The sequence below is a fragment of the Calypte anna genome, chromosome 8 (genome assembly GCF_003957555.1).
Source record: "Calypte anna isolate BGI_N300 chromosome 8, bCalAnn1_v1.p, whole genome shotgun sequence".
In the NCBI taxonomy this organism is placed as follows: domain Eukaryota; kingdom Metazoa; phylum Chordata; class Aves; order Apodiformes; family Trochilidae; genus Calypte; species Calypte anna.
Window position 1 is genome coordinate 16,772,243 of NC_044254.1, and position 14,714 is coordinate 16,786,956.

Genomic DNA, 14,714 nt, shown 5'->3' on the forward strand with positions numbered 1-14,714 from the left:
TGTAAGAGATTATCTAAAATATTTTGTATGTGACACCATATTTGCCTGGGCATGCAGTTGAATTTTATAAATGATTGTATTAGGTATGAGAGAAAAACTAAAACGTACCAAGTTTCTTCCTTTTTTTCTCCTTCTTCAGAGAATCAACCATTTTCCAGGAATGGGAGAGATCTGCAGAAAGGATTTTCTGGCAAGAAACATGACTAAGTAATCTTTATATAAATATACTAAGAAGTTTTTCAGCTGTAGTATTTAATGCAGTGCAGTACTGAAATGTTGCTTTTAAGATTCGTTTGTTTTCACTGAGAGGCTATGAGAAGACCAAGAATAATTTCCAAAGTTCCTTGATAACTTGGACTTTGGTCCTGGATCTGTATTATAGGGAGTGGGCTACTCTATCTCTCCAATTGATTTTTGTAGAAAATTATATGGGTTCAGTTCTCTGTCTGCACATTGCAGAGTGTAGGATAGCCTTACAGTATTTTATATTTCACTTATTACATAATATACTCAGGCATATATCCTGTAATGGTAGAAAAGAAACAAATAAGTAGTGCGGGGTTGCATATTATTTTTTAAAATAATGACTATATTTTCGTGTACACCCAATTTAAAAAATGTGAAATATGGTACTGTTAAGATAAGAAGTCAGAGGGGCTCAGTTGTCTAATTATATTATTATTTGTTTCTTTACCCTAGTAGAATTACTGGGTTCCCCACAGTTCATTTCCTGTTACCAGAGCAGTTTATGTTCGTATATTCATTTACTGAGTGTGATATCTCCTCCCTTTCCATTTCCTTTACTGGTTTGTGACTACAACACATAGCATGTAGAATGTATATGACTATTGTGATGCAACTATAGCCTGCATTGCTGTGGTGTTTACATGACCTAGGTGTGGGCCAGAACTCCCTGTGTCAAGACATGCTACGCAAGCACTTTTCAGTGTTCCTTCCAGACTTAAACTCTTAAGTAAAGACATAGTGACAGCACATGCAGAGGCATTAATTCTGTTCTGTTGCTTTCCTGATGCATGCAGTCTTTTCTATTCCTGATGCTAACTTGTTCAGAATGCTGAGAGTTTTGTACCATTGAGAGTTCATGAAATAACTGATGAGAAACAGTGAAGACTTCTAGACTCTGCTTTTTCTTTTATTTCTACCTTTGCTGTTACTGTGATCTCACCCTTCTATTTTATGAAATGTTGGGAATTGACCAAAAGTCTGCCAGGCTGAGAGGCAAATGGTCTTCAGAAAGAATTGCAGTTCTGGAATACAGCCAATATGCTGTCACTCTGGATTACAGCACAATGTGATTTTCACATGCAGTAGTATGGAAGAGAGTGTAATATGTAGTGTGTGTAATATAAGAGAAGAAAACCCAGCATAGAAGTGTAGGGACACAGAATGGAACAGAAGTAGGAATGTAACTGGGAACAAAAGGAGACACAAGTGTTGTTTTCAAGGGGAATAATCAGAACACAGAAAAAAGAAAAACAAGGCACCATTATAAGGCCAGCCAGATGTTAATCTCTGTAAGTGGTCTCTTTAGTGACATCTCATGTAAAGGACGAGTGTTGTTACACAATTAATACAGGAAGTGGGGTAGAAGGTGTATAGGATGAATAGGAAGGTCAGCAGACCCATGTATGAGATGCTCTGTTTTGCAGCATCTTTGTTGTTCATGCTCATAAAGTTTGTAAACTGATCATTGACCAGGAATTATTTTCATCCATACCTATCCACTAACCTGCTTTCAAGCTTAAAAAAAATAAGAAGGTCTTGAAACCTAGAGAGTGAAACATACCTTCTTAGACTGACAATCCATGTCTTTAGTGACCCATGGTTTGTTTAACACATTTGATTCTTTTGCACAGAAAGCTCTCCAACAAACAAGAACATAGTCTGGCCCCACTGGTGAGCTAAAATAGCACTTGGAAGAACAATAACTTGCTGTTTAATTCTCAGACCTCCTGATAAGGACTGAAAAGGCTAAAGAGTAGAGGAGCATAATAAAGAAGTTGTTACCCACAGTAGTGCATAGCAGATGTGCTGAAAAATAGGCTTATTGTCATGGAATAGGTCTTGATTCTGCACACTACTTGATGATGTTCTTAAGCCATTTTTTAATAGGACCAAGGAGCTGAACAGAGAACAGAGCTGAATTCTTTTGTTGTTGACCAGAACTTGTAAACAGTGGTGAAGTATTCTGCTTCATGTTATGAAGTGTTTGTAGTCTATGCAGTTATGCATAAGATAGAAAAAGGCACAAAGAACTTAGGTACTTGCAGTCACAAAAAATATTGATGTATCTAGAATATGATGAAGCTCTGTTCATTGACTAGGTAGTATGAAACCTGTAAGTCTTTATCATGTAACACTTCAGGTTATGCACAATAAATAACTTGGAAGCTAATACAGAGATTGCTTTGTGTCTAAAAATGGGATAATTTCTGTCTAGATAAGCTACTCAGTTAGCAAGGTAACATTTGTAAACATTGAGCTGATGGAGATTAGTTTATGCATTAATAATGAATTGTAATATCTAGTTATGTTTTAAAAAACTTTTGTGAATATTTCGTGGCTTTTATCAAACTAGATTTGTAAAAACAGTAGTTACAATGAAGCTGCAGAAGCACTGAACCTAGTGCAGTATTTCAAGACTACTTTAGCTATTGTGGTTTCTGTAGAGTGTTTGCTGGATAGTTGGCTAAACAGGGTATCTATTATACCCCTAGGGCTTGGCTACAGGCCTAGCCTTACAGATGTGGATGGCAGCTTTGTTTTTTCCATTTGTATTTGAGCAACTTAAAGGAAAAGTGTCTCATGCTGCATAAGGAAAATTATATTGGCTCAGTAGAAATGTAAAATTTAATGGTATTGTCTGGTTTTCATCCTGATGCTATTAGTTTCCCTTACAAAAGTTGTATAGCTAAACCCATATTTAGTTTAAAAATATTAAAATTAAATTACAGTGCCATTAAAAAAATAATCAAAATTGGGGAGCTTCCCGTTTAATCTCCTTTTAAACAACCATTCATTTTCTGTTGGTCAGTGAATATTTGTATTTTACATGTGTCTGCCCTATGTTACAGAGTAGCTTTGAGTTACCCAAACTGATTTCATATGGGGTTATGTATGGAGTTTCAGGCATTGTGAGTACCTGAAGCAGTCTAGCTACACTAGTATTTAACTCAGCAAAGAAAAAATTAATTTTGCTGGGAGCTATGGTATACCAGTCTGCATAGTACCAACAAGTCCTCATTGCTTCCCTAACTTGAGTGTTAAGTCAGTAGTAAAGCTACTTTGTTTAAAACTAACCCATATGTACTAGCTCGCAGTGCATCTGGTGTGGCTGTATCCTTTCTATCTGCCAGATACACAGCTTTTATTGATGGAAACATCTACTAACTTAATTCTCTACCATTTTTCTTCTTCTCTTTGTCTTTACTGCATTTAGACAATAGAACTGTAAAATTATATATGCTCACCAGCTCAGCTGCCACAGCTATTAAAGCTGGCAGATCAGGACCTTGCTGCATCCTTTAATCAGATTCAGTTTCAGAGATTGCTCCCTATGATATCTTAACTTTATTTTTTTCCTAGTTCTTCGCCTCTCCCCCCCCCCTTGTGTTGCTTTATTTTGACTAAATAAAGTGCTCACAACATGCTAGTACCAACATACAAACATGAATCCAACCTTCTGTGTTTTGCCCTGGATTGGAAGCTCATGATTGGTTGCTTGACCTGAGTCAAAATGTATTTACTATGATTACTTAGTATTTAAATTACTTCAAAAGACTAGAAAGAAACAAAAACTCTTCTTAAATTTCAATTCTAATTTTGAATTCAGTCCTTGTTATTAATATTTCTTGCATCCATGAAGAAACTCAGACTTCATCCCAAACATCCCCCAATACATAACGTTATGAAACTTGCCAAATATGCTCACTCCTACTAAGGAAAAAAAAATCAAATAGAAATCTAAGAATCCGTGAATCTATTGGATAGGAAACAATCTACAATCACATGCTCTATTGTAAGTTTAATAATAAGCTTAATATTTCTAAGAATAGAAATAGCATTAAACCATCTGAGTGACTGAACAAAAGCTCTAACAGGAGCAAGATGGATGCCAAGAAATAAGATGAATGCCAGTAGCATAACGAATATGATAAAATAATAAGCAAAAATGCATGATAGTTTTTTTTGTTGTTCTTAACATATGCATATAAGTGTTACAGAACTCTTTATTCTTGAACAACTGTAGAAGTTTGCTGTCATATTACAGCATTTTGCTAAAAAAGTTTCCTTGTCAAATATTTTTAACATGTAATCCTGAGGATACATCTTTGATACATTGAAGTAGTTAAAAGATTTTAACTGAGTCACACTCTTTTGCAGAATGATCAGGAGTCAGCCTCAGGAGTATAGTTTTATTCCTCGAACATGGATCTTCCCAGCAGAATACACACAGTTTCAGAACTATGTAAAAGAACTGAAGAAGAAACGTAGACAGAAAACTTTCATAGTCAAACCAGCTAATGGTGCAATGGGACATGGGTAAGTTTCATGTTAACTTCAGCCTTCTTACCTGTTAAAGGCAAAATCCAGTGCTGTTTACAATATTAACAGAAGCTGTGTATTAGAGACAAGTTAGTAGTGAAAGCTATATATGAACATAAGACAACAGAAGAAAGTTCAAGTATTGGACAAAGGCTTAACAAGCAGAAACAGCTAAAATAAAAAGCTAAATGGAAGTGGTGCTTTAATTTTCTGAATGTGATCTAATTAAAGAATACATTTTCTGATGAGGGTCAAATAATTCTTAAGAACATGATCATTTTTATTACAAATTTGTCAAATATATTTATTAATCTGTTAGGTTTACCAGGGTGAGATTGTATTGGGCATAAAAGGCAGGGGTTTGGTGATGGTGGTGACACTGCAGAGGTGTCATATGTGGAAGGTCAGGATCTTCCACAGCTCTGAAGCCCACTCAAGCACCTTTTTGAGTACCAACACTGCAGCCAGTCAGGGAGACACATATTTAAGAGTGGCAGCAATGAGGTGTAGGAGAAGCAGAGGATACAGTGTTGGGGATGCAGCTAGAGGAATACTCTTGGAAGGAAGTGACACTGATGCCAGAGTTGGGACACTCCCTGCAGTTGAGTTAATGGCTTTGTCTATGACAGTAAAATCACAAGTAAAATTTTGTAATTTCATTCTTAACTTTGTTCTTGTTTTTTAGATATTTCATTTTTTTGCTTATAATTTCAATTTGGATAATACAGTATATATAGTAAAGCTCTTAATAATTAAAAATGTATCAGAATTACTGTATAAGTAAAGCCCTTAGACTTTTCTGTTACCTTATTTTAAAGTTGTCTTGAAAAGGGCAAAGATAAGCTCAGAATGAAAGGTAGCAGCATAGCTCAGAGAAATGCCTGGATAATACTTCAGTATATTAGGAGTATTCATCACCAGAACACTGAGGTGTATCATAAATAATAGAGGGTAAGATAAAGGCAACAAAGTTATGGGAATTCAGTGTTGATAATGATAGACTGAAAAATGTGAGCTATTACAGATACTTGAAAGTCTGTGTAGTAAGGGTCTTTATGTTAACCAGTTTTCATTCTGATGTGGGGAAACTGGAATACAGAAATACTGAGCTTACTCTATGCTGTTCTTAGTTGTACCAATCAGTGTCTTGCCTTGGAAACATCATCTCAGGTTCTGTTGGCAGTGAAAGTTCTTTCCAACTTGTACCTTGGGCAGAAGTTGTCACAAAGACAGACTGGAAGCCTATTTTTAGGCTTGGGGAGGAATAATCACAGAAGGTGGAGGTTGGTCATTCTGCCAAACAATTTCTAAGTGTAGAGGGAACCCATTACTACAAATTGTTGAGTCAAAGGAGGCAGAAAGTTATTTTGAAATGGCTCATTGCCTTTTTTCATCCAGTGAAGCACCATAAAGGACAGGAAATCAAAAGCCATATAAGTGAATGACACATTTTCTCTACCCTACAAATCAGATCTGTAAGTCTCTATCTCAGGTAAACTTTAGCCTGACTGCCTAGCTGGGTGACCATGGGACATGTGACAAGTCTATGGGACCGGATGGGATCCACCCAAGAGTGATGAGGGAGCTGGCAGAAGAGCTCGCCAAGCCTCTCTCTATCATCTACCAACAGTCCTGGCTCACTGGGGACATCCCAGACGATTGGAAGTTGGCGAATGTCACGCCAATCCACAAAAAGGGCCGGAAGGAGGACCCGGGAAACTACAGGCCCGTCAGCCTGACCTCAGTGCCTGGCAGGGTTATGGAGCAGATCATCCTCAGTGCAATCACACAGCATCTGCAGGATGGGCAAGGGATCAGACCCAGCCAGCACGGGTTTAGGAAGGGCAGGTCCTGCCTGACCAACCTGATCTCCTTTTATGATCAGGTGACCCGTCTGGTGGATGAGGGGAAGGCTGTGGATGTGGTCTACCTGGATTTCAGCAAAGCCTTTGACACCGTCTCCCACAGCATCCTCCTGAAAAAGCTGTCAGCCCGCAGCTTGGACAGGAGCACCCTGTGCTGGGTTAGGAACTGGCTGGAGGGCCGGGCCCAGAGAGTGGTGCTGAACGGGGCTGCATCCAGTTGGCGGCCGGTCACTAGTGGTGTCCCCCAGGGATCAGTGTTGGGCCCAGTTCTGTTCAACATCTTCATTGATGATTTAGATGAGGGGATTGAGTCCATCATCAGCAAATTCACAGATGACACCAAGCTGGGAGGAAGTGTGGACCAACTCGAAGGCAGGAAGGCTCTGCAGAGGGACCTGGACAGACTAGAGAGCTGGGCCGATTCCAACGGGATGAGGTTCAACAAGGCCAAGTGCCGGGTCCTGCACTTTGGCCACAACAACCCCATGCAGCGCTACAGGCTGGGGACAGAGTGGCTGGAGAGCAGCCAGGCAGAAAGGGACCTGGGAGTCTGCATTGACAAGAAACTGAACATGAGCCAGCAGTGTGCCCAGGTGGCCAAGAAGGCCAATGGCATCCTGGCCTGTATCAGAAACAGCGTCGCCAGCAGGTCCAAGGAAGTGATTCTTCCCCTGTACTCAGCGCTGGTTAGGCCACACCTCGAGTACTGTGTCCAGTTCTGGGCCCCTCAGTTTAAGAAGGATGTAGAGGTCCTGGAACAGGTCCAAAGGAGGGCAACCAGGCTGGTGAAGGGACTCGAGCACAGGCCCTATGAGGAGAGGCTGAGAGAGCTGGGGCTGTTCAGCCTGAAGAAGAGGAGGCTCAGGGGAGACCTCATTGCTGTCTACAACTACCTGAAAGGAGGCTGTAGCGAGGTGGGAACTGGACTCTTTTCACAGACGACCTTCAACAAGACAAGAGGACACAGTCTTAAGTTGTGCCAGGGGAGGTTTAGGTTAGATATTAGAAAGAATTTCTTCACGGAGAGGGTGATTAGGCTATGGAATGGACTGCCCGGTGAGGTGGTAGATTCTCCGTCCCTGGAGACATTTAAAAAAAGACTGGATGTGGCACTCAGTGCCATGGTCTAGCAACTGCTCCGGTGGGTCAAGGGTTGGACTAGATGATCTCTGAGGTCCCTTCCAGCCCGGCTAATTCTATGATTCTATGATTCTATGATTCTATGAAAATATATTTCAAAGAATGTCAGACTTCCATGTTTTTAAAATAAATTTTGTTTTGTTTTTACCAGGATCTCTCTAATAAGAAATGGAGAAAAGTTACAAGCTCAGGATCACTTGATTGTTCAGGAATATCTTGACAAACCATTCCTTATGGAAGGCTACAAGTTTGATTTACGTGTCTATATTCTTGTAACCTCCTGTGATCCACTGAAGGTATTTTTATATCATGATGGACTTGTGAGGATGGGCACGGAAAAGTATCATCCCCCCAGTGACTCAAATTTGGTAAGTGAGAGTTCACTCCAATTTATTGCTTACAGATGTAGAATTTTACCTGTGCAGTGTTTGGAGAAGGTAAAATTATGACATGAGATTTAATTTTTTATTCATCTGGCTGAATTTTTGTATTGTCACTGAAGAGAAAAAATTGAAAGGAAAGATATTTAACTGATGCTTTCCTATCAAAACCCAAGTATAGCCATATTATTGCTTATGTGTAAAACTTTTATATGACTTTGCATGCATGCTGAGAAGTTTAAGTATTTCCTGAAAGAAAGCAAAATATTTCAAGTATTGATATTCAACCCAGAAAAAAACCAAGTAAAGAAGGTCACTTAAAGAACAGTTTCATGACTTCTATATTTATCTGAGAGTCATTTTGGGGTGGAGTTGAGGGGAGGATAAGGTTTATCTCCTGCTAGGTCATAGTTCAACATCCCTGAAGTGTAGAGCTTCTGAGGATCTTGCAGTGTTTCAGCCATTGTGTTTGGAGCCTATGCAGAAAACAGAAAAACAGGGATATAAAGACCAGGTCACTGCAGTCCCCAAACATGAGGGAATGTCCTGCTGGTGCTGTTTGTCAGTGACTGCTTCAGCAGGGAAGGGATTATGTTTTTGACAGCTTCAAGTTGGTACAACAAGGCTGCCTATAAACACTGCTAAGAACCAAGAAATGGTAAAGGGACAGGCTGAAGTTTTTGGACACCATTATTATCATACTCACTTTATAACATCTTGCCCTGTTTGGAGGTGTCACCCCTCTTTTCTGGCACTGACCAAAGTGTAGATGTCTGTTAAGGAAGAAGTAGATATGAAGCATTGGGAGGCATCAGTAGATCTGAGTTTCTTACACCTCAGTCTGTACTCTGCTGCTACTCTATCTTTTCTTTTCCATACTATATACTTTTAGAGGTGCTACAGTGTAATAATGCAATAGACAACACACAGAGAGCCTTTTTCCTTACTAGTCACGTAAAATTGTGACTGTCTCTTAGTGCTCCTTTGAAGAATGCAGGTATTATTTGGAGCCCAGTAAAACTGTATATTTGGAAGAGCTCTAGTCTTGTATTTGGAATAGTTTGCTTTTAATATTTTTTACTGTTACTAATCTCAGCATTAGAAGCACTGAAATATGCTCTGAGTGGATAAACAGAACAGGCAGTTCAAATGTTCATGTTGTAGTTTGCTATTCAATGAAATAACCTGGTTTATCACTAATGACATTGTTCTTCAGATGACATTGTTCCAGATAACTTCACACTAAAGATTAGTTCAGCTGATTAAGAAGTGTTCTAAAAACACTTTTCATTTTTTTGTATTCTGAAAAATAATTGCTTTTGTCTGAAATACCTTGAATTTCATGGAAAGATGGTGTTTGTAATGACTCAAACCCAGTTGTTTTCAGAATGATTCTGAGATGTAATTGGAAGCCATGGGAGAAACTAATTATTTGTAGTGCTAATACAGTATATTGTTAACTAGCCTGCAATTTTGTTGGATTTCTTTATTTCATGAGGTTGTTTTAAACATAACTAAGTGCTGTGAGATAAATGACAGCAGAAGGCTTCTCTTATCTGTTGTTTGTCTTATCAAAAAGGATTTGGAACAGAAACCTTATGATCAGCTTAGAACTTCAACTACACTGAACTAAGGATTCAAAGGTGACAAAGAGCTGTCACTGTGATGAGGACAGTCACTGTGGTAGTGCAGATGGAGAGCTGAACTTGTGTCTATACTAGGGGAAAATGTGAACTCATGATTTATAAATTGACCTTGGCAAGGAAATATTTTTTTTTGCGAACACTTCATAAATAAGCTACAGTGAAAACTGAAATGTGGGATTGTCTGTGTAGCAGACGTCAGACATTTTTAGCACATTTGTAGTAGCACTTCAAATAGTATCTTTGTTGTTTTGTGGAGTGTAATAATTCTGAAAGTTATTGCTCTCTGCTTTTTCAGATAGTTGTATACATACAGATGTGTAAAAATGGTAAATATATATTGCCTAACCAGATGCTGAGTGGCAGATCAGTTGACTGCAACTGGGGGGAGTGCAGCTTTTTTTTTTATAAGAAAGGTAGAATATTCAGTAAATGGAATCTCCAAGAGTAAGAAACACTAAATCTACACATAGTGTATTTGTATGTTTGAGTATCTCAGTACTGATTTTACACATTTTTTCTTATAATGATATTGAATCAACCATTCTCGAGATGTACGCAAAGGGTTTTGAATATCTTTTCTCCCTTTTTTTAGAGTCAGTTGTACATGCATCTGACTAACTACTCTGTCAATAAGCATAACGAGCACTTTGAGCGGGATGAAACAGAAGACAAAGGAAGCAAACGCTCCATAAAATGGTTTACTGAGTTTCTAGAAACAAACAATCTTGATGTCTCCAAATTCTGGAGTGATATTTCAGTAAGACAAAATTCATATACTTTTCCTTATTTTGTGTATGCCTATCCTTAGAAAATTATTTGCTTTTGCCATCCACTTTACTGGAATTTTGAATTATTTTTGAAGCTTTATTAATCTAAATTCCCAGCATTGCATGCCACAAAGGACATACTATAAATGATTATTATGTTTTTTAAAGACTGAAGTCAGAGTTTGATTATAAATGTAATGTTAAACTTTGAAGGACTTTCAAACAACTACTGACATAAGTAATACAGTACTAAGGAACCATTCCACTTGTACTCTTGGTGACTTTTGCCAAGTATAAAGTGAATTTTACATGTGAATATTTACAAATTATAGTCAATGTTGTCCTCAAACCTGTGCCAGTCAGTGCTTATATTAGATGCATCTTTATAGGCCTAAGATTGTTAGAGCTTAGTCATCATCTATACATATGATTCTGAGTATATTTATTGAAAATTATATTGCAAAATGAAATTGGTAAAGGCTGACTGTACTATAATTTGTTCCCAACATGTCTTTAGTATTTAAGTTATTAAATATCTAAAAGTACATATGTACTGAGTAAAGTATAACAATGTACTTTAGAGTTATATTAAAAATTATACCTGTTACTCTGTAAAAACATTTTATTTATTATAGAGCATTTTTTTTGTATTTTAAATTTTTGTTAGTACTTTAGTGACATTTATAAGGTTAAAGTATGAAAAGCATTGATTCAGTATATACTGGTGAATTCTCTCCTGATTAATTTTTCTGAAAAAAATCCCAACAGGAGTTAGTAGTGAAGACTCTCATAGTTGCAGAGCCACATGTTCTTCATGCTTATCGCATGTGCAGACCAGGGCAAGCACCAGGGAGTGACAGTGTCTGCTTTGAAGTCCTGGGATTTGATATTCTGCTGGACAGAAAACTAAAGCCATGGCTCCTAGAGGTAAACCTCTTAAAGTGTAAAGTTAACTCATCCTCACCTAAATCCATACCTATGTAAGAAAACTTCAAGAAAATCTGTGCATTGCAGGAGGTATTGTTGTTGAGTTTATAGATGGTGTTGTTTTCTGCAGCATCCATATGGAAGCACTGCTTTGCAGAGATCAATTTTAGAGACTCAGGTAAAAGTAATCGTCTTCCTGGAGCAATATTGCATTTCAGATGTTTTTTAAAGTTTTAATGAGAAATGTGATATTAATTCAGTTGTTATTGTAGCTGATGGATCTTTTTTTATAGCAATTGGGTGTTACAGGGAATTTCTTCACGAGTATGGCTCTGTATATGCTCTGGCAATTTTTGTGGATGTATACTTTTAACCTTCTATTTGGGGTATGTGTCTTTTCCCTCTCCTGTAGCTTTTAAAAGCATCCATATAAACAGGAAACTAATCCAGTATACGTGAAATACTGTCAAGCAATTGGTGTGGAAGAAGCATTTCTCTTCTGACATGTTCCTGGTACAGTTAAGATCAAGTTGTGCTTGAACACATTTTCAACCAGGAATATTTGAGATTTATCTATTGTGTCTCTTTAATTACACTGTTAATAACATAAACATTGAATTAAGTTGTATTTTTTTCAGATTATGTTTTTTCATTATGCTAACTTGTTGGGAAGCTGTAGAGCTGGAGGAGAACAGCAAAATGCATTAAAAATCTTTCTACTGCCAATAAATCAAATAAAGCCAATGAATATGATTTGGCTACTGATGAGCAGAATGTACACAATTAATTTTCTGAATTATAACCTTGTTCTCAGACTGTTAATACTGTCAACAGTTGTTTTGTCATGCTTATTTCTCAGGGGTTCAGTATAATTTTAATTAGAGAAAAATATCAATTCCTTCTCTGTTGCTATTTAGACATAGGCGTATTTGCTGGCTTTGATGTTCAGCCAACAGCAGCACATGACATGAACTTAGTACTACACTGACATTGTCTTTGTTGAGCAAAGCTTACTATCCCTTTGATTTAGCTCCTTGCTTGCAGATTATCATCTCTAGGTTGCCTGTAGCTGGCATACAAGTGTGTGCATGTCTTAAAGCTCAGGCTGAAGGTGATCTGTGTTTCATCCAGCCTTGTAGCAAATGGTGACAAACCTCTTCTATTGAGAGATGGTGAATCAACTGGTTTAATGAATCCCTTCTGAAGGACACCCTGTTTACCTTCTTGGATGTTTACATGGAAATCTTAGGGGTTTGATTCACCATTTCTGATAATGGATCCCAGAGGAGGATCATGCTATCCCAGACTCTTTGTGAGAGAAGAATCTCATAAAGTGGTAATTGCAGCTCTGGCATTTTGGGTTGCTGGAGAATACTTCATGAGTCAGAGTTGTGTACCTGCTAATTATTATTTTAAAATACAGTAGTCTAATTATTTCATTTTCTTCCTTTGCTGGTACAGAAGTTTGCCAGATATTGAATTAAACTAACAGAAATTTCAGAATTTGAAACGTAGTAATTCAGCTTGAATACTCATCCTCTGAGTTTTACTGTACATGCCTGGTTTTTTTGCAGCAGTCTCAGAACAAGCACACAGGATGATTACCCACGCACACTGTATGGATTCTGTGTGTAGTCTTGTAAAGATCACATATACAGTGTATATCTATACACTTTACATAACATCTATACAGAGTGTGTGTATGTATATTTAACTATTTTCTTTTCCCAAAAAAGTTCTGGCTTCTTTCCCAGCTTTCTACTCTTATCTTTTTCCACCATTTCCCTCTTGCCAACCCCCCCTTAGCAGAGTGAATCATTCTTTCTAACAGTGGTAACAAGTACTAATCACAAGGCCCTGAAATGTTCCCAGTGTTATGGGAAAACTGCCAAAGTAGGATTTGGATGGTAAATTAAGTTTCATGTTTCCATAGCTCACATAGCTTTTCTGTTATAAAGATAGCTTAATAAACTATTATAAGAAATAAATTGTGCAACATTATAATGACTCTGCTTTCCTGAGATGACTTTTGCTTATATTGCCCTGATGAGATGTGGCTCTCCTGCTCCTTGATGCTATTGAACTTCCGGAACCTTCTACTGAAAAGAGGGCTGTGGGAAATGCATGATTGCCATCTTGTGGCACCAAATGTTTCTGGCAAGCATTTGTGCACTCTCAGCAACCTCCATCCAGTCTGAGCAGCAACAACTACCTATGTCTCCTTTCTGTTCCCATAAAATCCAGTTTTACTCTTTTCAACCAAAACTTCCAAGATAGGTTATTTTATTTACATAGGAAAATCATACAGGTCAAATTCTTGGATGAACTCCAGCCTTATTCAGCCTCATTATATCCAGTTTGGATCACAAAATTGTGATCCTTAGAGAAAAACATCACAGTTTAATGACTGCTTCAGGTGCAGGGTACCCAAGGCCCCTTCAGATGAGAAAAACTCACCTTATATGCAGAACCACAGATTTATTATTTAGTGTAACTATACTAGCAATACCAATTAAAAACACTGTTATCTGTCCAGTTAAAGAGACTTTGGACATTTTTGGCCAAAGTATCCAGTTAGTGCTAATAAAGTAGTTAAAGCTCACAGATCCAAGCTTCTTGGTATCTACTCCTTTCTTAGTTACACTTACTCTGCCTCTGCTCCTGGGGATCCAAAGGCCAACAAGGAGAGGTCTGCTTCTCAAAAAAAAGGTGGGTAGGTGGTAATAGCAAGTTGTCAGTGTCTTGTGTTCTTCACCAGGAAGAAACACACTGTTGATGGTGAAAGTTTCCTCTTAGCTCTTAGCTCCACTGAGAGTCATTTGTATTAATTTGCTGCCACCCTTCACTTTCTGACTGTTCTTTCACTGGCCAGCAATTTTACATTTTCTCCAAGCTTAACCATAAGTGGTTTGTTCTACATTTCCTACTCTGTGTTCTATTTGTTATTCCTAAACCCACTGTTACCTGCTTCACCAGGCTGCATCCCTGCAGTGCACACTGCTTGGCCACTGTCAGTGTATATCTCAGAGCCTCTTGATTTTCAAGGCCCTGCTATCATCATTTGCTTGTACTTTTGGGGCCCCTCAAACAACCCTGTTTTTGCCAACACTCTTCCAAGATGTGCCTTCCTGATAAAATTACTGATGTTGTAACACAACCTAACCTAATCATGTGTGTGTCCTGTTTTTTGGGTCACTGAACTCTAAATAATGGTCTCTCAGCAGACAAGTACATATGTAATGTTTTGATAACCAGTTATCTATTGGGGCAATATCACTGGTACATTATCAAGATTCCTTTACAATGCTGCTGTCCTACAAGTTAGTCAGCAACTGTATTTCTTGTCTGGAAAAGAACAGTAAGAGACAGTGCTTTCTTTTAAGGAATATTTAAGGAATATTTACAGACTTTTTAGACTGCAGC

The 14,714-nt window shown here is 38.0% G+C and overlaps 1 protein-coding gene across 4 annotated transcripts in view; it reads left to right on the top strand.

The window, feature by feature from the left end:
* Positions 1–14,714, top strand: part of TTLL7 (tubulin tyrosine ligase like 7) — a 63,944-nt gene that overhangs the window by 18,105 nt on the left and 31,125 nt on the right. For all 4 annotated transcript variants that reach the window (XR_003987827.1, XM_030455517.1, XM_030455515.1 and 1 more), the window contains 5 exons: positions 140–207; positions 4,405–4,563; positions 7,723–7,939; positions 10,190–10,354; positions 11,133–11,291. Coding sequence is in view for 3 of the 4 variants with exons in the window: in XM_030455517.1 (XP_030311377.1) it covers positions 140–207; positions 4,405–4,563; positions 7,723–7,939; positions 10,190–10,354; positions 11,133–11,291 (768 nt within the window). In the remaining variant the exon portion in view is untranslated. The remainder of the gene's footprint in view (positions 1–139; positions 208–4,404; positions 4,564–7,722; positions 7,940–10,189; positions 10,355–11,132; positions 11,292–14,714) is intronic.